Below are 22654 nucleotides of genomic sequence, written 5' to 3'. Positions count from 1 at the left end.
AAACTGTGCAAGAGAACACAACCATTAGTCCCCAAGAACCCTGTTATTTTTCAGAACAGCAACAAGTGACAGAATACAGGGTATGCTTCATTTTAGAACAGGAAGGCTTATTTAGCTTATGGGGAAAGAGCTGTAAGTTTATTTAGGCCCGTAACTTTAGTGAGCCTCTTTGGAACCTTCCTAAAGCTAGAGAAACTATAGTGAAGGATTAAGAAAACTGCAAAGCAGATCCATTTTCAAGGTATGCAAAATGGTCAGTCTTTTCCACCTGAAGCTTCTTCACGTACTTCAACTACACTTCCAGCCATGCTGGCAATAATAATAATAATACATATAATAATATAAATAATTCTGTTTCAAAACACACAGACCACCTTTGTTTTCTGCATGTGACCGTTTCCCCGCTTTTTCTAGCACCCCCACAGCTGAAAGGAAGGCTCCGCTTTCACCCCAAGAAATGAAACGACAACATATCTTCTGGCAATAGTATTTATATTAGTCTGCCTATGGGCAGCTTTTCCTTCTGTCACTGTTGCAGAAGGAGTTGGTGACAAAGAGAAAGTGGGCAGTTCCCTTCACATTTTCTTCTTTCCATTCTTGCAGTGAAAGGGGAGAAGAAAGCATATTCTCATCTATTTCCTGGCCGCATTTCTTGAACAGTTAAGTTGTCCAATTGAGGCTCCTTGCTTTTTGTTTCACCATCTGAGGTAAACTGAAGTAAAACTCATTTGAGATAGGCTCAATGTTGCTTCTTGATGCACACTCTGGAAGCCAGCTTACATTCCTTTGAAAAGTGGTTTCTTCCCCCAAACCACCCACCCCTTGCTACACCTACCATCTCTAATTTACACTTTCTTCCCCCAACAGGTGCCCTCCAAAGGCTGGAGCTTGTACTACAGAGGCACCAAGTTGGGGAAGGCTGATTTGAACTAGCTCTGATTTCAAATCTCAGACCTGAGTTTTGTTTTGAAAACAAAAAATGCATCAGCCACTGATAACATTGCAGGAAAACCTTTCTGCATTTGAGATCTAGCTGGCAAGGGTGGGATCTAATGGTTTATAGAAACAGTTCGATTTCACTAAGCAACCCATTTCAGTTAAATGAAATACATAGCATTTTTCTTCATAGAAAGGATGGCAAATGCAAAAAAAAAAAAAAGAAAAGTGCTCTGAGATGGAAGTTTACACTAACAGCTCAGAAATGGGAAAGAGGAAGCACAAGTGCTATGCTCTTGCTTGCAGATGAAGCTCAAACATCTCTGTGCATTTTGTACATGTTCCCAGTGGCGTAGCGTGGGGGGTGCAGGGGGGGCCGGCCGCACCAGGCGCAACATCTGGGGGTTAGGGTTAGGGGGCGCAAATCCACGGGTTAGGGGGCGCAAATCCATGGGTTAGGGGGCGCAAATTACTTGCCTTGCCCCGGGTGCTGACAACCCACGCTACGCCACTGCATGTTCCTTCAGATGTTCAGACACATGGAACCAAGTCACAACCTAAGACAGCTTATTAAGCACAAATCAGACAATTGGTCCATCTAGTTGAGTTGAAGCATTTAGTTGAAGCAGCTCTCCAGGTATGAGACAAGAATCTTCCCCTTGCACCACCTGTAATATCTGGAGAAGCCAGAGATTTAACCTTTGGTTTGCAAAGCAGATGCTCTACCACTGAGGTACACCTCTTTATCCCTCTTTTCCCTTTCCCTTCTTCCTTTTTTAATAAACAAACCTATCCAACTTCTGTCCTAGTTGTGCCATCCCTATTCTTTCTTTCTCGGCCTGTTGAAGTTTAAAGAAAGAGATGCTCACAAAGATGCAACTAATGTTCAGATGTTCTCTTCTCTAAAGGCATCTTGCCATGCAGTGGATGCTCTGAGATCTCTTCTCCTCTTCTCCTTGGGTGTGAAAGACAATATTCTTTTCTTACGGTTCATGAAAGCATTATTTGAAAAGATATGTCATCCTAATATATAGTGGCAGGGGATTTTTTTAAAAAGAAGGAGCAGGTAACTAAGAAAGCACAGGACCTATTTTTTGTCAACGTGTCAAAGTATTTTAAAGGGAATATATACTTATAGTACTCAGTGGGTTTTCAAATTGAAATAAATAAGCAATAAAGGTACATTCCAGTCCTGCTGCACTTACATGCACACAGTATGATCTGCAAGTTTCTCTCTCCCTGTTATACTAGTAATATAACTCCTGCCCAGTTTCACATTTCCTGGAGGCTCCAGTCATATGTTAAGACAAAGCTTTACTTGTGGGTGCTTTTCTAAACTATTTCTCTTTCGGGTATTTAAATAAAAACCACTTTTGTTTACAGTTTGCAACTTGCAAAATACAAAAGTGCCCTAGATGTCCTGTGGGGAGAGTGAAGTAATTTCAAAAAGGTATTTTAATGAAGTTCAAAACGCTCACCTTTGGTCCAATAGAGTTAGGAAATTCATAGCTTAATACAGAGGTTTTCAACCTTTTTAAGTCCATGGCTCCCTTAACCAACTACATTCTTTTTGTGGTTCCCCTGTGGGGCTCAGAACCCCAGTTATGTCACCCCTTGCCTGCAGAGCTGGCAGCCTCTCATCCTTTTCGAACACGCTCCCTTGTGTTCCCTCAGCCTCCTTTCCTCTCCCCCTCCTTGGGAGTCCTCCGGGCAGCTGCTGCTACCGTCCCTGGTCTCTGAGCTGCCCCCCAACACACACAAAAGAGGTGCCTCCCAGAGGCACCATATTCCTGCGGAGCTTATAGCCAGGGCTACTGCAATAAACAGCTTGGCAAGTCTTTGGGAGGCAGAGATGCAAGAGGGCATCAGAGGAGGGAGGGAAGGAAAGAGGAACAGAGGACAGTGTTGCCCTTGGCACCCCTGACCACCATTCAAGACACCCCAGGGTGCCATGGCACCCTGGCTGAAAACCACTAGCTTAATATACGTTCACGGCCTAGGACCCTCGTACCTATGGGACCACCTCTACTGGTATGCCCCACGGAGGACCTTAAGGTCCATATATAGCAACACCCTAGATTAGCCTCAACCAGAGCCAGGGCCTTCTCAACACTGGCTCCGGCCTGGTGGAATGCTCTATCTCATGAGACCAGGGCCCTGCGGGATTTGATTTCTTTCCGCAGGGCCTGTAAGACAGAGTTGTTCCACCTGGCCCTTGGCTTACAATCAGTTTGATTCCCTCCCCCTCTTTCTTTTTCCTTTCTCCTCCTGTGAAGAGGCTGCATCCTAATGTTTTAATGTTGTATCTTAATCTTTTAAATTGTATTTAAATTGTATTTTAATCAACTTGTTTTTATTACTGGTTGTTAGCCGCCCTGAGCCCGGTCTTGGCTGGGGAGGGCGGGGTATAAATAAATTATTATTATTATTATTTATTATTATTATTATTATTAAAACACCAAGGCCTGGGGAGTTGCTTATGTCTCATGCAATGGGCTTTGAAGACCCAGACAGAGAGTGGACATATGGAATGCTCAGACTGACATGTGACTAAAAGAGGTTATTTTGAAGGAAGGAGTATGATCCCATGTAAGTAGCAGACATTTGTTCAGCATCAGCTGAACATTCACTGGCTTGTTCGGCAGATTTGAGAGCTCTCTTGGCTACAATGGGAGTCTATGGCAGCATAAGGCATTAGAATATAGTAATACTAATGATGGACTCAAAGACCTTGCTTCTTATGTAGCAGCATGAACATTTTTTTGTAATGCAGATCATGGTTTTACAGTCCAATTTGTTGCACTATTATTAATGCAAGTAGCTAGTAGATTCCATAGACATGCCAGTGTCAGGGATCTATGCCATTATAGCACCACATTTATCCTAGTGGAACCATGAAACTGGTGCAACTACACGGACCAAGAGCCTAAAGTTGGATTATTAGGGTTGTCGCCCTCAGATCTGCATCTCACTCTTAGTGATGGCAAAATGTTATGCCAGCAAAGAGGTGGAGTAAATTGCTTCCAATGAACTAAATGTATAGTCCCAAAAGACTCCCCACCACCTCCTTGACCATAATGGAGGAATGGATACCAACCAACTTGCATCACAAACAATGGGGCTTCATAATTCTGTTTTCATATCTAGAGAATATAAGAGTGCACAACTGGGAATTATGGTATAACAGTCCTCTGTACAAACATAATAGGAAAGGCATGTTGTTACTGTCTATCTTCTTAGAACCCTCATAAATATTCCATCTCAAGACATCAAAGAAACACTGCCAGGAACCTCAACTCCACTGCCAGAGTTCTAATATTATTTTCCTCATCACAATTCCCACCCACCCCAAAAACCCCAACCAAACTGGCTATTAATCTACCAGCTGCTACAGTGTCATCAGATATAAACATATTGCAGTGGCGTTAATTACAACTGTCATCACTGCTAAAACCTCACCTCTTGCTGGTATCTGAAATGGGGTCCCCCCAGCCAACAAATATTTAAGGGGAAGACTGAGGAATTAGGACTGCAATTCTGAATCGACCTAATAGCAAGTAGGTCCTATGGGGCTCACTGGGACTTCCAAATAAATGTCCTGGGGATCAGATAAATATTTTAGAATGCAAGATCAATGAGAATATGGATAAAGATCTAACATGTCTCCATGCAAATATTCCCAAGAGCTGGTGAATAGGAAGCTGAGGCAGCTCCCTTCAAAGTGAATCTCATGAAGGACGGATGGAAGTTTCCATCAAAAAAAGTCAGGTGACAGAATAAAGCCGACTTGTAGGCTTTTTAGATTAGAAACTCATTACTATGGCAACGTTCTCAGCTGAGGAACTGTATAAGAAAATATAATTTACTTGACAGTTCCATAATGTAATTCGAGACTACAAGGGAATTAAAATGTAAGAATGCAGACTCATTTGAGTGGCGAACAATTGAGGTGGCAAACGAATATAGTGAAGGACCCTGTCACCATACGCCACCTCATTTTCAGCTGGCTTAATAATTGCAAAGCATCACAGAGAGATCATACAATGTTCAGTACAAATATTAAAATTTCAAGCTAGTGTTCTCATGGACATTAAGGTAGAAACTATCTGCAGGAACACAGAACACATTGCAAATTATCTTAATGTGCTCTTTACACAAACAAAAAAAGGAACCCAACTTAAAACCCTATCAGTTACGCTGTCAGCAGCTATTAAGTGGCTGTAGCTAACCTTCCTTCTTTGTTGATGATGGTGAAGGAAGAACATAACTATCCTGTTTTTCCTGCTCTCTGCTTAATGTCAAGATCTATTTATATGTAATGTGAGACGTGGGTAAAGTCCTTAGCCATACAAGGCATCCTTGGGAAACCTTGTGCCCTACAACACCCATCCAACCCAGCCAGCACAATGGAAATTTTAGATACAACAGCGTGTAAGAGGTAGAGTGGTTTATAAAAGAACACATTTTGACTTGCATGTGTAACTTGCATTTGACTTGAATGCATCTGACTTGCATGAATCGAGGGAAATACGTTTTTCAGGAAGGGGTCACTTGTCCTCATAGAATCATAGAGTTGGAAGGGACCACAAGGTCCCTAGTCTTTTACCCAATGTGGGGATCAAACCCACAACCCTGAGATTAAAAGTCTCATGCTCTAACAACTGAGTTAGGCATGTGCTTAAGTTTCTCTCCTTATGGTCCAGAGGAACCCAAGATGCTGAGTTACAAATCACTGCATCCAATATGGTGAAGACCAGGCTTAGATATATTTTTTAAACACCGTATTTTGTATAAAAGACTGACAGTTTTTCACAGCTCAGTTATTTTCTGTGTATAAAACTTTTCTATTTTCATAACAGTCTTGACAAATGCCTGCCTTGTGGATGAAAGAGAGACAATGCTAACTTTATATTCTGTTTTCATTGTGAATTTTAGATAATCCCTTTTGTTTCATGTTCAGCCCTTGTTGTCTGCGTACTTCTCAAATTTTCAGTTTAACAATACCTCAGGCTTCAGCTGACACATCGGCTTGAGCACCTGTCAACCACATGCAGGGGCTGAAAGGAGGAAAACAGGAAAGAAAGCCTTGATGTACTAAGAAGTTTCTCTATATTAGCACTGGTTCAGGGGACCATATGAACTTCGTCAAGTACAGCAGAAATGTAGGCTTCCGACAAAGAAAGAGAGAGAGAGAGAGAGAGCAGATAATATCTCACTCACTTAATGAATTCTAAAAAAGTAAGGTAAAGGTACCCCTGCCCGTACGGGCCAGTCGTGTCTGACTCTACTTAAGAGGCCGGGGGCCTACGCTGTCTGGAGACACTTCCGGGTCACGTGGCCAGCGTGACGAAGCTGCTCTGGCAAGCCGGCACCAGCGCAGCACACAGAAACGCCGTTTACCTTCCCACTATAAAGCGGTACCTATTTATCTACTTGCACTTAGGGGTGCTTTCGAACTGCTAGGTGGGCAGGAGCTGGGACCGAAAGACGGGAGCTCACCCCACCGCAAGGATTCCAACTGCCGACCATGCGATCGGCAAGCCCTAGGTGCTGAGGTTTTACCCACAGCGCCACCCGCGTCCCTAATGAATTCTAAAACCATGCTAAATGCAATAGGCCAGTGAACATATCCATAATAGCAGTGAACATATTCATAATGTTGTCTTCTCCACTAAAGTTATTGCCTCAGTTACATGGCAGATTTCCACATAGTCCTTGGAGGTTGCTCGCAAATATCAGATGAATTTGTTTTGCCAGCTGGTATTGCTTCTTCATTGAATGGATTCAGACGGGTGGCCAACTAGGCAATTTATCATTTAAAGATTCATAAACTACTGTTCTTTCCAAAGCTATCTCTCAGTTTACCAAGTAAAAAAGTAAAATCTCACAAAAACTTAGGGCAATATAAATGCAATTACAGCAAATATAAAAGAAGTTTTTAAAATCAGAGCTCTCTAATTTCCCCTTCTGGTTTATCTTCTGGACAGGTGTGCACACCCCTGTAGGTGCAAACACTGGATGCAACAGACCAAAAGAATGAAGTTGCTACTTAAAGAGGATGCCATCTAATGGGCAGGAGGGGAGAAGACCTGAGGGTCAATCAATGGTATTTTGCTACCTTAGGCAAATAGTGCCCCCAACAAGCCAACTTAAGAAAACCAAGGTCAGCCAACATATTTTGGCACCTAAGATAATAATAAAAAAGAGCCTCTCCCGCATCCTGGCAGTAAAATTACAATAATAGTACATTTAAATAACTATTTGATGCCTTTTCATGACTCCCCCAAATCAGCTGCCTTATTCACCCTAGTGGCAAGGTTACCATTGACCTGATTCCTGGTCCTTTAGCATGTTTTGTACACATATCAAGGTATGTATGCACCTGTATCCATTACCCATTTTTCCTCACTATTAGTGGAACATGGGAAGCTGTCTTTATACTGAGTCAAACCAGTATCTTGCCAATATTGTCTATGCTGTTGTCCACAGGCAACAAATCTCTCCCTGCCCTACCCGGAGGTGCTGGGAATTGAACATGGAATCTTTTGCATGCAAAGTTTAAGCTGTACAGCTAAGCTATGACCTTTCTATGTAGTGGACAGCAGGGAAGCTAAAGGGAGTACCCTCTCCAGTTGTGGGTGCTGCACTTTTAAGAAGGATGTTGATGTACACAAATTGTTACAAAGATGGTCAGGGATATGTAAAACAAATGCTATGAGAAAGGTTGAAGGGACAGGTCATATTTAACCTGGAGAAGACTGAGTATAATAGCACTGTTGGGGGCTGTCACATGGAAGAGGGCGAAACCCTGCCGTTCTAAAGGGTGGGAATAGATCTAATGAGAGAGTAGATTTCAGTTGAACATTAGAAGAATCTTCTTAACTGTAGGGTTAACCAACTGCACTGGGAGTGTGGGGGTGTGATGGGTTCTCCTCCACTGGAGAGGCTGAACCACCAACTGTCAGGGATGCTCTAACTTGAAATATTGAAATACTTTATTGTCACTTGTACAACTTGTATACAGTGAGATTACATGAGCACCCCCCACGCAGCTCTCTTAGTCTTAATTCCCCTCGTTTACTGACACACACACACACCAAACCCGAAAGTCAGTTGCCCTGTTGTTATCTTTTAATTCAGCAGCCTAACAGCCTAACTCTGGAAACTGAAGAAGTCAGTCTAGAAAAGCTTGGATATCCACTGCAACATGGTGATGATAGCGAATGGTGTGGGCTTTTCTGTTTGGTGTTTTTGCAGAAACCAAGTCTACTCATTAACACTGAGAAAGTGCTGGGTCACATGGATGCTTACAAGAGAAATATACTGAAAATGTGTGCATCATTGTAGGTTACCAAATGCAGAATTTGTGCAACAGGTGAACATTGTGTCACTATCCAAGAATAACCTGCTTGTCAAAAACATTCATCAGAAACTGATGGTGGGCTGCTGTTAGCATCCACATAAAAATAATATTACAGCTAGTGCCCTCAACATAAAAACTATATACAGAAAAAGTACGTTGATTAGAATAATTACATATAATCCTCTTATCTGGAATCATGTGTGAACAAACAATGCAATCCAATATATGTTTGCTCAGATGTAAGCCCTATTGAATTAGTAGGATTTACTCCCTCTCAAGTATACAGAATTGTAGCCTTAGACAGTGTAGTAAGAGGAATGGTTTTGTATAAAACACTGGTTTTGAGTCTGAAGAAAACAATTGTCATTAATAATGAAATCCAGTGGTCGGAGTTGATTCTCTGACTGTGTGTAGTTGTTTTATCTTTGTTTTAAATAACATTTTATATTTAAAGAAAGAAAGAATCTTAGAAGACATATTATGTTAGTGTCCATCACAATAGCTTGTGGTAGTTAATCAAAACAACAACAATAAGATAATGTAGCGACTTACACAAAAACAGGGATAATACCAAACAGAACTAGCTAGAAATCACAAAGCAAGTAGGGATGCTTGGCACATGAATAGAAATGAACATGCTTGAGTAGGATTTTTAAATAAAGAGTTAATGAACCCAAAATTTCAGCAGCATATATGTTTAGGTCTGGATTTTTAGCAGGGTGGTGTGTTGAATGTAATAGCCTTTCAAATGCTCTTATTTATTTTACATGCAATATTCTTCCATTAATTCCTACAATGCCACAATGCAACATATAGCAAATATTGACTGTTTTCAAGATTTGTGGAAGGCTGTCAATGCATCATTCCCGAAGACAAACAACAAATGGTAAATATTGCAAAGTACTTACAATAGATCTGATGAGGTTCTCTTTGGCCAATTTCAGGGAGGACTTATAGCAATTTGCCAAGTCTTCCTTATGGCTATCACTAATATGTCCTCTTGCTATAGGGCCCACAGTATGAATGACATCTGCAAGAATAATTAAAAAATCAAGTTAATGTTATCAGATCTTCAATAGGATCATACAAAATGTTAAAAGATGAGCTTCTAAATCTATAGGGCTAAGGCAGAAGACACTGATACAGCACAGAAAACAAATAAATGATAGCTATAAAGGCAACATTTAACTCAGGACACTGAAGTTAAAACAGAACTCAGGAACAATGCAAGAATGAGGCTGTCTTTTTTATGTCCCCAAATTAGCAGACAGTACTTACTGAAACATTTAAGCTATGACATAATAATCAACTTTCTCTTTCATTATTTTGCTCATTTATCTGGACCTTCCTTGTACTGACTGGCTTTTACATGTGCAAATCCTGATATTCTTCTCTGCTTCCCTAACTTTCCTGTGCCCAGTTCATACGTTATTGTGGTGGCATGGCTGACACCTGTAAAATGCTTTCCCCCTCCGCTGCCAGAACATAGCTCCACATTACCTTGGTAAAGTTCAGACTGTTAGATACGTGTGATTTGCCCTAATCACATTGGGGCTTCCCTATCTCCCATCAGAACATGCATGCCAGAGGTGAAATTGGTAATTAAGATTTCACACAATGCAGTTTATCATGTGCTATCAGCAAACCAATGTGGAACCAGTCTAAGAGGAATGTTTTGTGCCTGCCATGGTGCCAGAGGAATATTTCTATTGGGTCTGACTCTGGTGACATAGAACATACCTACAAAAGCAAATGTGCTTTCCAACCACAGCCTCCCTCATCTTCAATTCCATTATCATTAACTATATTTTCAGAGGGTACTTCCTCTCCCTCTCTTATTCTACAAGTGTGTACCAGCAGTCATAATTATGGATGATTTTTCACTATTCTCAACCTTAAAAAAATACCCAACAACTTTCAATTTTTACAACATGGCTACCACCGAAACTTACCGCCTAGCATTATATAGTATTCCCAGGCTCTCCCAAGCCTGCCAGACTGAAACCACATTTAAATTCTTCAATTTTCTTTGTAGATCAACAAATGTTAAGATTCAATTGACTGCCAATGGGCAACTCCCACTAGGGAATTCATATCGTCAGTAAATTCTGTGTGCTTGGCACAAACCAGATTTACACAGCTAAACTTTCTAACTGCTGTAAAAATCACACTGAGAAGCACACAAAAACGAGAAATATCAACCTTTCCTTTTTAATCATAGTTATTTCCTCTAGTTACAGGAACAAAACTGCATTATTTGGTTTCATTATTACATCTACAATACTTAACAGCAAAGCCTGTTAAAATTGTTCCCAAAAACCGAAATCTGAAGTTGACACTTAACACTTGGCAGGTGACAAGAAGGATGACAACTAGTGATCAAAACAGGGACATTGACTTTACCCTTCAGCTAGGCTAAGCATTATATTCCATGTGTATTTTATGCAGCACAATAATAAACTCAGAACAGTTGCCGGTGGAATAAACATGGAAATGCACAGGGAGAAATATCTGTTTCCACATTTCATTCTGGAAACCCTTTCATTACAGCTGTTTACAGTATTTGACCATAACAGCTTGCTCAGTGAACAGTGTAAAACCAAATTTCTATGCATGTGAAATGTTTTTTTTTTCTTTTATGGTTACAGCCCCCCCCCCCAATGCCTAACACAGAGAAGCTTCATTTTATTAATTCTGCTAAATGCTTGAATATACCATACAAGTAGGCTACAGCAGTAGGGTCTTCTTATCAGCATTAAGTACTCAGCACCACACCGTGCTGCAACAGACAAGCTTGACATTTTATTGGTGCACTAGACCAGCAAAAGTAATACATCATTCATAATTAACAGTGTCCAAACACTCCATTAATATGCACACATTACATTGTGGCTTCAGAGCTGCAAACAAGGCTACTAATTACTAAACATTTGCACTGATGTAACAGACTGCAGCAACGGGAAGTGTGCTGGTTCAGGTTGCTGCATTTGTCCTTGAATCGGTACAACTGTTTTATTGTTTTTCCAATCAGAATCAGGCCAGCATTGGAGAGTGATTCCTCTATTAATACAGCTGTTTCTAACATACATCAAGGTTCATATTCTAAACTAAGCTAAAAAAAACATTATTTTTTAAATTTCTGATATGCCAAACACCAGAAAGAAATTTGGAGAGTGCAGGCATGTGATCATCGCATAACCTTAATCTCCACTGTAATAATGAGTTTTGCAATTAGAGACAAGTGTTGAGCTGTAATGGGACAGAAAATACGCCCTTATAGACTGCCCAAAATCCAAACAGCAAGAATGTCTTAAGAGCCTATAGTAGATAGGTAGCCGTGTTGGTCTGCCATAGTCAAAATAAAAAATTCCTTCCAGTAGCACCTTAAAGACCAACTAAGTTAGTTCTTGGTATGAGCTTTCGTGTGCATGCACACTTCTTCAGATACACTGAAATAGAAGTTGCCAGATCCTTCTATATAGTGAGAAGGTGGGGAGGGGTGTTACTCAGAAGGATGGTGGGAATGGGAGATAGGCAGATAGCTGGGAGAGCCTGTTGACGACTCTTAAGGACTGTAATAGGTCTTACAGGAAAAGGCAAGGGGTGGGAAGGTGAGAAATGGTTTAGTTATGTATAGTGAGATAAGAATCCAATGTCTTTGTTAAGCCCAGGTCTTTTCATGGTTTTAAGTTTGGTAATGAGTTGTAATTCAGCAGCTTCTCTTTCCAGTCTATTTCTGAAATTCCTTTGTAGTAAAACAGCTACTTTGAGATCTTGTATAGAATGCCCTGGGAGATTGAAGTGTTCTCCTACTGGTTTCTCTGTTCTGTGATTCTTGATGTCAGATTTATGTCCGTTTATTCTTTGGCGTAAGGTTTGGCCTGTTTGTCCAATATAGAGAGCTGAAGGACACTGTTGGCATTTGATGGCATACACAATGTTAGACGATGAGCAATTAAATAGTCCCGAGATGGTATGTGTGATGTTGTTGGGGCCAGTAATGGTGTTGTCCGGGTGTATGTGGCAGCAAAGTTGGCATCTGGGTTTATTGCAGGCTCTGGTGCCAGTGTCTGTGTTAAGTCTGGTTGTAGTATTATTGTGGGTTAGGAGTTGTTTAAGATTGGGTGGCTGTCTGTAGGCAATGAAAGGTCTTCCTCCCAGAGCTTGAGAAAGAGAACTGTCATTGTCCAGGAGAGGTTGTAGATCTCTGATGATGCGTTGTACTGTTTTAACTTGGGAGCTGTATGTGATGACTAGAGGTGTTCTGTTATTTTCTTTTTTGGGTCTGTCTTGCAGCAAGTTCTCTCTGGGTATCAGTCTGGCTCTGTTGATCTGTTGTCTAACTTCATCTGCTGGGTATTTTAGTTCTGAGAAGGTTTGCTGTAGATCCCTTAGGTGAGAGTCTCTGTCTGTAGAATTGGAACAGATGCGGCTGTAACGTAGTGCCTGGCTATATACAATGGACTGTTTGGTATGTTTGGGATGGTAGCTAGAGGCATGTAGATATGTTTGTCGGTCAGTTGGTTTGCGGTATAAGGTGGTGTCTATGCGCCCATCCTGTATTTTTATAGTAGTGTCCAAAAAATGTATTTCTTGCATAGATTGATTCATTGTAAGGTTGATTGTGGGGTGAAAATCATTAAATTTCTGGTGAAAGGTGTCCAGGGTCTGTTGACCATGTGTCCAGATGATAAAAATATCATCAATGTATCGCAGGTACAAGAGAGGTTTGAGTGGGTAGGAGTTCAGGAAACGTTGTTCTAAATCTGCCATGAAGATGTTGGCATACTGTGGGGCCATGCGGGTGCCCATTGCTGTGCCGCTGATCTGAAGAAACAGGTCATCACCGAATTTGAAGTTGTTGTGGGTAAGGACAAATTGGCAGAGTTTGGTGGCAAGGTCCGCTGTGGTTCATACCAAGAACTAACTTAGTTGGTCTTTAAGGTGCTACTGGAAGGAATTTTTTATTAAGAGCCTATAGTTTGCAGTGCAAGGGAGACTAGTGTAACCTTCAGAAAACCGAGGCCATTCATCCACATATCAAAAAAACAGAAGGAAATTAGCAAGTTGGGACAGAGCTGAGATACATACACTGAACAATAGGCTAGGGCCACATATGTTGCGTGTCGACGTCCCCCAAGCCACCCCTAAATAATTCATAATTCACACATATTTTTTGCATAATTTTGGCCACAACTTTATTAAAATACATAAATGTGAGTGGTTGCTTAGGCATTGGTTCAGACTATCTGTCCCCCACCCCTGGACAGAACTGACTTCCAGATTCCAGCAAAAGCCAGTAAGGGAAAATAATATGGGGAGAGCATGGAGCCAGGCACCAGACCCTCACCACCACCCCCCGCATGCTCCCGAGGGCTTGCACGGCCCTAAGCCCCATTCAGGGGTACAGACGAAAGAATGGCAAGCCCCTGGATTCCTTTAAAGGAATTCCCTTGCAGCAGCAGCATTGGAGGGGCAGGCACTGCCAATCCTTACCCCTCCACAAACCAATTTTTAAACCAATGCCTAACCACAACCTTATAAGTTGTGACGATTTGCTATGCAGTAGGCAAAAACCAAATGGCACCAGCCAATCAGCCAAATGGACAAAATTCCTACCAGGCCCCTGCCCCAAAAGCAGACGACCCCATGACAGGCATACCAAGGTCAACCAAGAGCCCTAAATTAGGGAGGGTGGGAGGGTGATCTGATGCATGCAGCAAAAGAGCCCAGTCAGTGCTGCGTGACTTAATTTTATAACTTTTGGTCTAACCCCCTAAATGGCAACACCAAAATTTGCCCAGCATCCCAACCGCCCAATCACTGCGGATGGTCATCCAAACTAACCTGCCCAGCAACAGAGGGGGGGAGGGGCCTGTCAGACCCCACCGCAACACATGCTCTCTATGAAGGAGAACACGCTTTTCAGAAACAGCAGTCACCTAGGATGTACTGCAAGGCAAACATGGACTAGAAAGATGTGGTGCTGTCCTTCCCCAGGCTCCCATTGAATTATAAAGGAAAAGGCTGCATCAAAGATCTCTTTTAAAGCCAAATTTTAAAACCCTGAAAAGTTTAAGTACTTTCTACAGAACACTGACACAAAGTCAGAGAATTGTAAAATGCCCGCAAAGAGTTATGCAATTAGCAAGGGAAGAGAAAATGTTCTAACGTACATGTGAAACAAGCAAATTGTCGCTAAAGGTTAATAAATATAGCATTGAAAGTGGAGAGGAAGGGAGAAAGAGAGCAAGTGAAAGAAGGAGAAAGGAAAACAGTTCAGGCAGCTGCATTAGTTTTACTTTCATCTAAGGCATCCAATAATGCTCTTGGCAAGTGACTAAAACACAGGTGAAAATTAGGCAGTGAGAACAAATTAGGTAAAATTGCAAACACCAGTGAAGAAAGAAAAAAGAACCGTGAATAGAAAATAACAAAATGCTAGATAATAGTGTCTGTATGAAAAGTGTTTTAAGAATACATTCTTTTAAAAATGAGGTAAGAGTAATATATGTGGCATAAAAGCGTTTCTCAGGGTGGTGCATGAATATGTTCATTAGAAACCATATTGGAGAGGTGAAAATATATCTTAATAATGCACAGTGTTGGCTCTGCAAGACAGTCCTTTTTTCTCAAAGTGTACCTTGCTCCCAAGTGCCCATCCAGGCAGAATTAAGGAAAATACGTCATTAATATGTATTGTGTATTAGAAATAATATTAAGTAAATACATTTTTAATTTAATCCTTCTGCCAAAGAGCACAAGACAGCATACACAGACCACACCGTAGACAACACTTGAGTGTGACTGATCCAAGGCCACCATCTAAGTTTTGACTTTGAAGTAGAGATTTGAACCCAAGACTGCCAGATCTAAATCCAACACTACTTCACCGCAATGGTTATTTGTGGCTACCATTGGAAAATCTAGCAGTGGGATATTATGGTCCAGATAAATTCGATCTTTATAGCAAGGAACAAAGAAGGCAGTTGTGTATGTTTCACCATTTGCTGTGGAAAGTTGTTGCCAGAGAAACAGATAAAGAAAGAACTTAAGTAAAGGAGTTTGTAAATTACAAAGACCTCATTGCCAGGCTAAATAGGAAAGGCAGCTACAACATAATTATTCACACACAAAAGGAACACACAGTTCCCTCTCCCCTTTAAAGTCACGGTGCAACATAAAGCAGTAAAAGTGCAGTGATCTTGATTTGGAGAGAAGAGCATAATTAATGGGAAGAACAATCCCAGCACACAGCAGCGGGCTCAGACGTTCATCAAGCATGGCACCTATTTGTTGTTTGTATTCATGTCCCCTGCTGCCTGCATGCTGCCATTTGTGATAACCTGCGAGGATCACAATGCCAGCAAGGAATGTAAACAAGCGCTGAAACACTCTATACTAACGAGGGAGAAGACATCCTCAAAGCTAGGAAAAATGTATTGCCTAGCAAGCCCTATGAAATGAATAGTGAGCTGATTCTCCGCAGTATGGGTTGTTGCGGACCCACTCACAGTGGAATTAAAAAATTGGCCACAACTTTATTGATTCCAGTTGTAGGTTGGATCTGGCTTAGGCACTGGATGTAAATCCCTCACAGCCCCTTGGTGTAGGGCTGTCACACGACAAGGTCAAGCCCTGAGTTAATGGGTCCTCTGCAAGCCACAGCTTTACATAGATGACCCTCCCAAGCCATTGAAGGAAGCTCTATGGCCCATTTACCACACCTCTTCACCTTCTGCATGATGTTAGATTAGAAGGATTCCACCCAATGCCTTATCCCCCAATGTTGCAACCATTGCTATTGGGAAGGGAAACCTCCAGACAAGGCCAATCTGTTTGGAGGAAAAATGCTTTCTGGCTCTGAAAATAGCAACCATGATTGAACCACAGCAAAGACAATGAACACAGTGCCCTAGAAGGAAAGGTTAGCATATACTGTACATTCCAGATTGGCCAGGATTTAAATAAATATACCCACCCAATTACCCAGTAAGCAGCCATTATGTTGCCCAAGCAGCACCATCCACATAAAACAAAGGAATCAGCAGAATTGGAGAAACTACAAAATTGACAGAAGTATGGAGGGGAGGCACTAATGGGAAGGTTCGAAAACAGCCTGGTGAGGACTAAACACCTTCAACCATCATAGAAAGCTAGCTGATTATTGGAAAGAGGGAATGGGAAACTGGGAGATGCAACTGTCTTGAGAAAGAGTGCAGCTGAACAGGAACAGGCTGCACTGTAACTCTATGTTGTAGGCTCCAGTTGTTCATCTTAGTTTGAAAAATGTATTTCCAGCAAATCTGAACAAATACTGAATTCATAACAGCTGAAACAGCACCCTATGGGACCAAATGCTCCAGTTCCATTGTGCCAATATTTGAAGATGCACCCAGTACTGCCCCGTGGCGTAGCGTGGGTTGTCAGCACCCGGGGCAAGGCAAGTAATTTGCGCCCCCTAACCCGTGGATTTGCGCCCCTAACCCTAACCCCCAGATGTCGCGCCCGGTGCGGCCGCCCCCCCCCCTGCACCCCACATGCTACGCCACTGGTACTGCCCACTGTCTGCAAGCTTAGAAAGAAAACAAGACAACAATATTGATGACCCTAACTTTGTCAAAGATCTGTAGTTCTGAAATTTCAAGGTTTAATAAATGTCTACTGTGAAAGAGGGGAGGTGTCTGCAAGCAGGCCGAGAAAAGAATGAAAACCATACTGCTCATGGGGATGTAACTCACCTTTACTTTTACTGACAAATTTGTTGACAACAAGGAAGAACTACCAACAACATAAATGAAGGAATAAAGAGCCATTCAGACAATCTCCTTCATGATAAGAGGAAATCACGTCTGAGAGAGAAGCAGAACGACAGAAGTTGTGAGATGTGGGCACTAGCTTTAAAGCTCAATCTCATATTCCATTGCCTGGTGGCAGTCCACAAACTAGCACAGGTTTGTTTGTTTTTAAAAAGTTATCAAAATAAGCACATATAAAATACAATTAAAATGCTGAGTGTAAACAAATAAGAATAAATATAAACGTAGAAAAATAAAACACAGATACAGAGGGAAAGGAAAAACCACAAAACACCTGAAAAGACAATGCCACACTCAATTATCACATATGAGAAGAAAGAGGTGAGTCAATTCACTTCTCAATTAACCCTCTCCACATGCTTGCCTGTAGGGCAAAATGGGTCATCAAGCAATACAGAGAATCTAAGAAAGGTCAGAGGTAAAGTATTTTAAACATGTAATACAAATATAAAAAATAAGAATGACTATGAATATAATATTGCTGTGTTTTCATACAAATGATAAGACGCAGGCAGCTTAGTTCTCAGTAAATCTGAACTGTTACCTTGAATGAATACCACGGTCATTTGTTAGATACAGGTGGCAGCCATTTTAGGTGCATCCAGTTGCCGTGCAACTGCTCAATGTATGAGTCCTTTAGGACCCAGAAGGTGGTGAAACGGGGTGCAGAACAGGGGCAGAGCATGCTTATATGTGCTCCGACATGCACTGGGGTCAGGAACAGAACCCGTGCATGAAATGGCCATTGCCTGTACAAGAAAGCATTAGTTGCTTGTGGTTAGACCTCTCGGCTAAGGTCAGGCTTTGCTAGGCTGACTGAACTTTCCGTTGGCTCATATTTAGGCTACTGGCCTAACAGAGTCACAGGCCCTGACTGAAATTGTTGTCTAGAAGAATGTCCCTTCCTTCTAGACTACAACAGTGATAAGCACTTGGCCGCCCAACTTTGCAAAGAGAGTGCCAACATGGCTGGCGCAAAGAAGCATCATTTGAAGGTATTGTTTTGCAGCCACTCTATGGCACAGCTGGAATTAAAACCTATTAAAACCATGTTTATGGAAGACAATCTTACTTGGCTACGAGAGATCGGCAAAGAAGAAGCAGATATCCATCTGCCTGAATATAGGAACAGCAAGGAAGAATTTGGGCACATGTGGCATAGAGGAAGTCTTTTTTCCTCTTTAAAGACTTTGGCACCCATTTGCCAAAAAAAGGGGTAACACCTCAGGAGTCATACAGAAGGCTGACTTCTAACCAATCTCAGCCAAAGTTGGTCTACAGGGTAAGGCCTCTGGGGGTATAGACCCATCTTGCTATATTTATTTACCCAGAGACACTGGAAGAGGGGTACGGGGACAAAAAAACTGATATTAATACTCACATATGATTACATCCAAGAGAAATAAATGTGGGTCCTTTTGTTTCATTTCTTGCTTTCTGTGAAACCGAACAGCCTTAAAAACCCAACTGCTGCAGATATAAAACTGGCTTGCAGGCCAAAATGAGTGGCTATACAGGAAAATGTTTATATCTAGTTTCATTTTGACTGTTCATAAATGAGGCACACATGGTCTCAGCCATATTGTGAGTATGACATATATTTAAAACATTAATGTCACAGCTCAGGCAACAGTAGAAATTAATGCAATTTGCAGATTTAATCAACTTTTCGGAAGCAGTCCCCTGAGGGCCTGTGAAAAATGAAACTGTCTATAGTATTCTGCCTCATCAATTACATCATAAGAGTTGTTGTTGTTGTTTAAGGCAAATTAGAATTGTTGCATTTGGCTTTTTCATTATTTACACCAGTCAATAAATCTTTGGGAGCAAATTCTGAAAAATGTTTACAGAAGGTAATGATTCCTACCAAAGGGGAAGAATAGGCCGCAGACAAGGGAATGGCAGCAATGGAGGAAAAAATGACTTTTGTTTACGTAAGTATAAATTGAAAAGTGTACGTCTGACACAAAATGAATGTGGAGGGCACTGATGCAATTTACAAATATTCTGTTTTTCACTTTCCCAAGTATTCAGGAAAAGTATTAGCATTAATGAATTTTCAAACAAACAGAAAAAGTACAAACAACTTTCACTCATTTGGTGCTTTTTAGAAGTGAGTGCACTGCATTAAAATGGTTAACGAACTAACACACCAAGCTGAGAATCAATTACGTGTTCCTTTCATTCACCCCATTTGTGTATTCATAGCCATAATTGGTCCATCTAGCAAACTGCATAATGAAGCTGTACCCTGTCAATCATGGCATGAATGGTATGAATTTTAAGGAAGGCGCTATTGCACTATGTTGATGTGAATAACAAAAAAATAAAATGACAAGAGAGATTGCTAAGGGCTATGTTTATAAATCTTATCAGTCAATCCATGCAATAAGGCCCACCCATATTAACTTAAAGAAAGGGTAACAGGGAGTTAAATTGAATTACCTTTTGATATTTTTACATATTAAATGTTACGATGCTGGCTATATGTAGGAACTGCTTTGGTATACAGAATGCTAATTTCCCTAATATTCTGCTTCCAAAACACTCATTGTTGCACATAAACCATGCATTTTTAGTGCACTGCAGACATTTGTTAAATTAAGTTCAGCTGCATATACTACTCCCTGACACCCATATCTAATTTATTTTCTGGTTTTTAAAAAGAAATAAAATTGATTAATTTTCTGTTTTCCATTGCCATCAGAGTGATGATTTCTGTTTATAAGGTGAAATGACCTTGAGTTTGCAAGATTTACAGAACGGAAGTTGGGCTTTTGTGCTGTAAAATATTGCCTTAAAATTAAGATGCAATCATTTTTTTGAATACCAAGTATCATTTAGTGATACACTGAAACGTACAGTTGACTCGCTTGCCATCACTAAACTAAAAATATGTACATTTCAGCTGATACAGAGAAATTGAGTTGAATTAATGTGTGGAGCATTGCTTAATCTCAACTCTTTCACAGACAACCTGGTCTTTAAACTACATAAAAGTGTTACAAAAATACTCAAGAAACCTGAAGGATTCTAAGATATGTGCAGGACCTCAGATGCTTCTGAAGAACATAGTTCCAAGGTTCTTTTGCCTCATTCAGTAGTGTAAATTTCTGTTATAGGAATGGGAAAGAGAAATATCCATCCACTTTTTTCTTCAGTGCCTATGACTTGCCTCATATATGAATTCTACTAAATCCCCCCTTTGTTCTATAAGCCCCGGGATAGGCCTTCCAACCCCCTCAGCCACAGACAACAGGGCTAATAATCAGAGATGATACAACATCTGGAGAACAGGTTCCCCAAACCCTTTGCCTTGCTATTCACCTGGGCCCATAAAATACTCCCTTCCACCCCACCAAACTAGCCCAAGAGAGAGTAGTTGCAATACAGCGCATTAGTCAATCAACTGATAACTGCCTCCCTTTATCCAAATATTATTATATATTTAAAAGTGCAGCCTCTCTTTCTTCTAAATATCTGTTTCCAGAAAACTTATCACACACTGAAATGACCGTGTTGCTTGTAAGTCGGCACTCGCTTCTTCTACTTTATGCATTTTTAAGCTCCACTGAAAAAGCTGGAGAGCGGTAAGAAAGTGATGTGGTAGCCCTTTATGCTTACGAAAAATCCCACGGGAAAATAAATGAATTCTATATTTAGTAGTTAATTTCTCAAAGGCAGGGATTTATCAGAACCTGTAAGGCACTGGAGAAATGAACCCTTCTTCAGAAGTCCAACCATTATTTTAGGTTATTATCAGCAACTATCATAATCTATCATTTATACAGCAATTTTAATGCCACAGTATTCTGTATAATCAGAACCTCATTTATCCCTACAACAGCCCTCTGAGACAAGTCTAAGTCCCTATAATTCCCATTTTAACCGCAGTAGCTAATGCATAGTCATCCAACAGGTTTATAGCTGAGCTGGGATTTCAATCCAAGATCTGTCCCAATGCGTCCCTTCATCCACTGAACCATATAGGAGCTGAAGTGCCACTAAATTCTAGGGCACTCTTCTTCAACCTTAGATGCCCAGATGTTGTTGGACTACAACTCCCATCATCCAGTTCAAACAAAGCCTGCTGGAGATGAAGGTAATTAAATGACACCTGGAGACCCAAGGCTGAAAAGCACTAGGGTAATACATACTATATGTGAAAATTTCTTTCCCATGTAATCTTGAACTGACCTGCTCTTAGGAGTGTACATTTTGTAGTCAGTGAAGCCACATTTTCACTGCACCCCATTATCACGCATCAGCAATTCAGTCAGTCTGTTGCTGTGAAGCAGTCTTCCCCAACTGGTCCCCAAAAGCCCAAGCCAGCACGGTCCATGGTCAGAGATAATGAGAGTTGTAGTCCAACAACATCTGGAGGGCACCAGGTTGGAGAATGCTGCTGCAGGGAAACCTCAAGTGCCCATCCCTCCTCTCCACCATGCAAACTACGAGCTTCCTGCGATGAAACCCATACGCACAATGGCCTGAATAAAGCTATTCTTTTACATTAAAAAGGTGGGAAGATCATGAGGCCCTCATGCGTACAGGAGTTCCTGAGACTCACATACTTCTTCAAGAGCATGGTGGGTAAGGAATAAAGCAAGATTCAGTCACTCTTGACCATAGGAAAGGCTTACCTGATTGGTAAAACTGAATTATCTAATCTCCAGTGTTTCAGAGTTTGGGAATGTGGGCTGGGATTCCCTCTCCTCGTGTTCCTAGTTTGATCTTACCATGGTTTGTTGTGACATTTAATTCAGACAAACTATGGTTAGGGCTAACTAGAGATTGTTTCCAAACCATGATTAGTGAACTGACTTCAAATCATGTTTTGTAATCCTGATTTAAAGGCAAATCTTAGTTAACCCCAATCATAATTTATCATATCCACCCGCCCAGCAAACTCTGGTTCAACAAAATCAGGAAAGGGAGGATGGAATCCATACATGAGAGGGAGGCAATAGCAGCACGATACTAATCTTAAAGGCATGGTTTGGAGATTAGCAAACCTGCCACAATGTCAGAATTTAATCTTTGTATCTAAACCTGGGATTTATCAGGTAAGGCCTTCCATTTTTTTGAAAGAAAAATATTGTCACATAGTAACTTTGCCTGTGGTTCTGTTGAAGTAAATATTTATTGTGAATGAATAACTACAGTGGTATTTCGGGTTAGGAACTTATTTCGTTCTGGTGGTCCATTCTTAACCTGAAACTGTTCTTAACCTGAGGTACCACTTTAGCTAATGGGGCCTCCCGCTGCCGCCGCGCAATTTCTGTTCTCATCCTGAAGCAAAGTTCTTAACCTGAGGTACTATTTCTGGGTTGGCGGAGTCTGTAACCTGAAGTGTCTGTAACCTGAAGCATCTGTGACCTGATGTACCACTGTATTTGTCTCTTGTGACATAGTCCCAGCAGTTCATTAGGTCTTGTATACCCTCTATGAATGGTCTTACTTGGGATGGCAGAGTAGGGGACCACAGTGGGAAGGGAGGAGACTGGAAAAGATTGGTTGTATGAGCAGCATTCCA

At 41.2% G+C, this 22654-nt stretch overlaps 1 protein-coding gene across 9 annotated transcripts in view; it reads right to left on the bottom strand.

Annotated features, from left to right (window-relative positions):
• MACROD2 (mono-ADP ribosylhydrolase 2) overlaps positions 1 to 22654 on the bottom strand; it is a 993596-nt gene that overhangs the window by 491786 nt on the left and 479156 nt on the right. For all 9 annotated transcript variants that reach the window (XM_083495642.1, XM_083495644.1, XM_083495646.1 and 6 more), the window contains exon 6: positions 9208 to 9329. In XM_083495642.1, coding sequence (XP_083351768.1) covers positions 9208 to 9329 — 122 coding nt within the window. The remainder of the gene's footprint in view (positions 1 to 9207; positions 9330 to 22654) is intronic.

This window comes from Podarcis liolepis (assembly GCF_965112155.1).
Source record: "Podarcis liolepis genome assembly, chromosome: 3".
NCBI lineage: Eukaryota > Metazoa > Chordata > Lepidosauria > Squamata > Lacertidae > Podarcis > Podarcis liolepis.
This window is presented reverse-complemented; position numbering and strand designations above follow the sequence as displayed.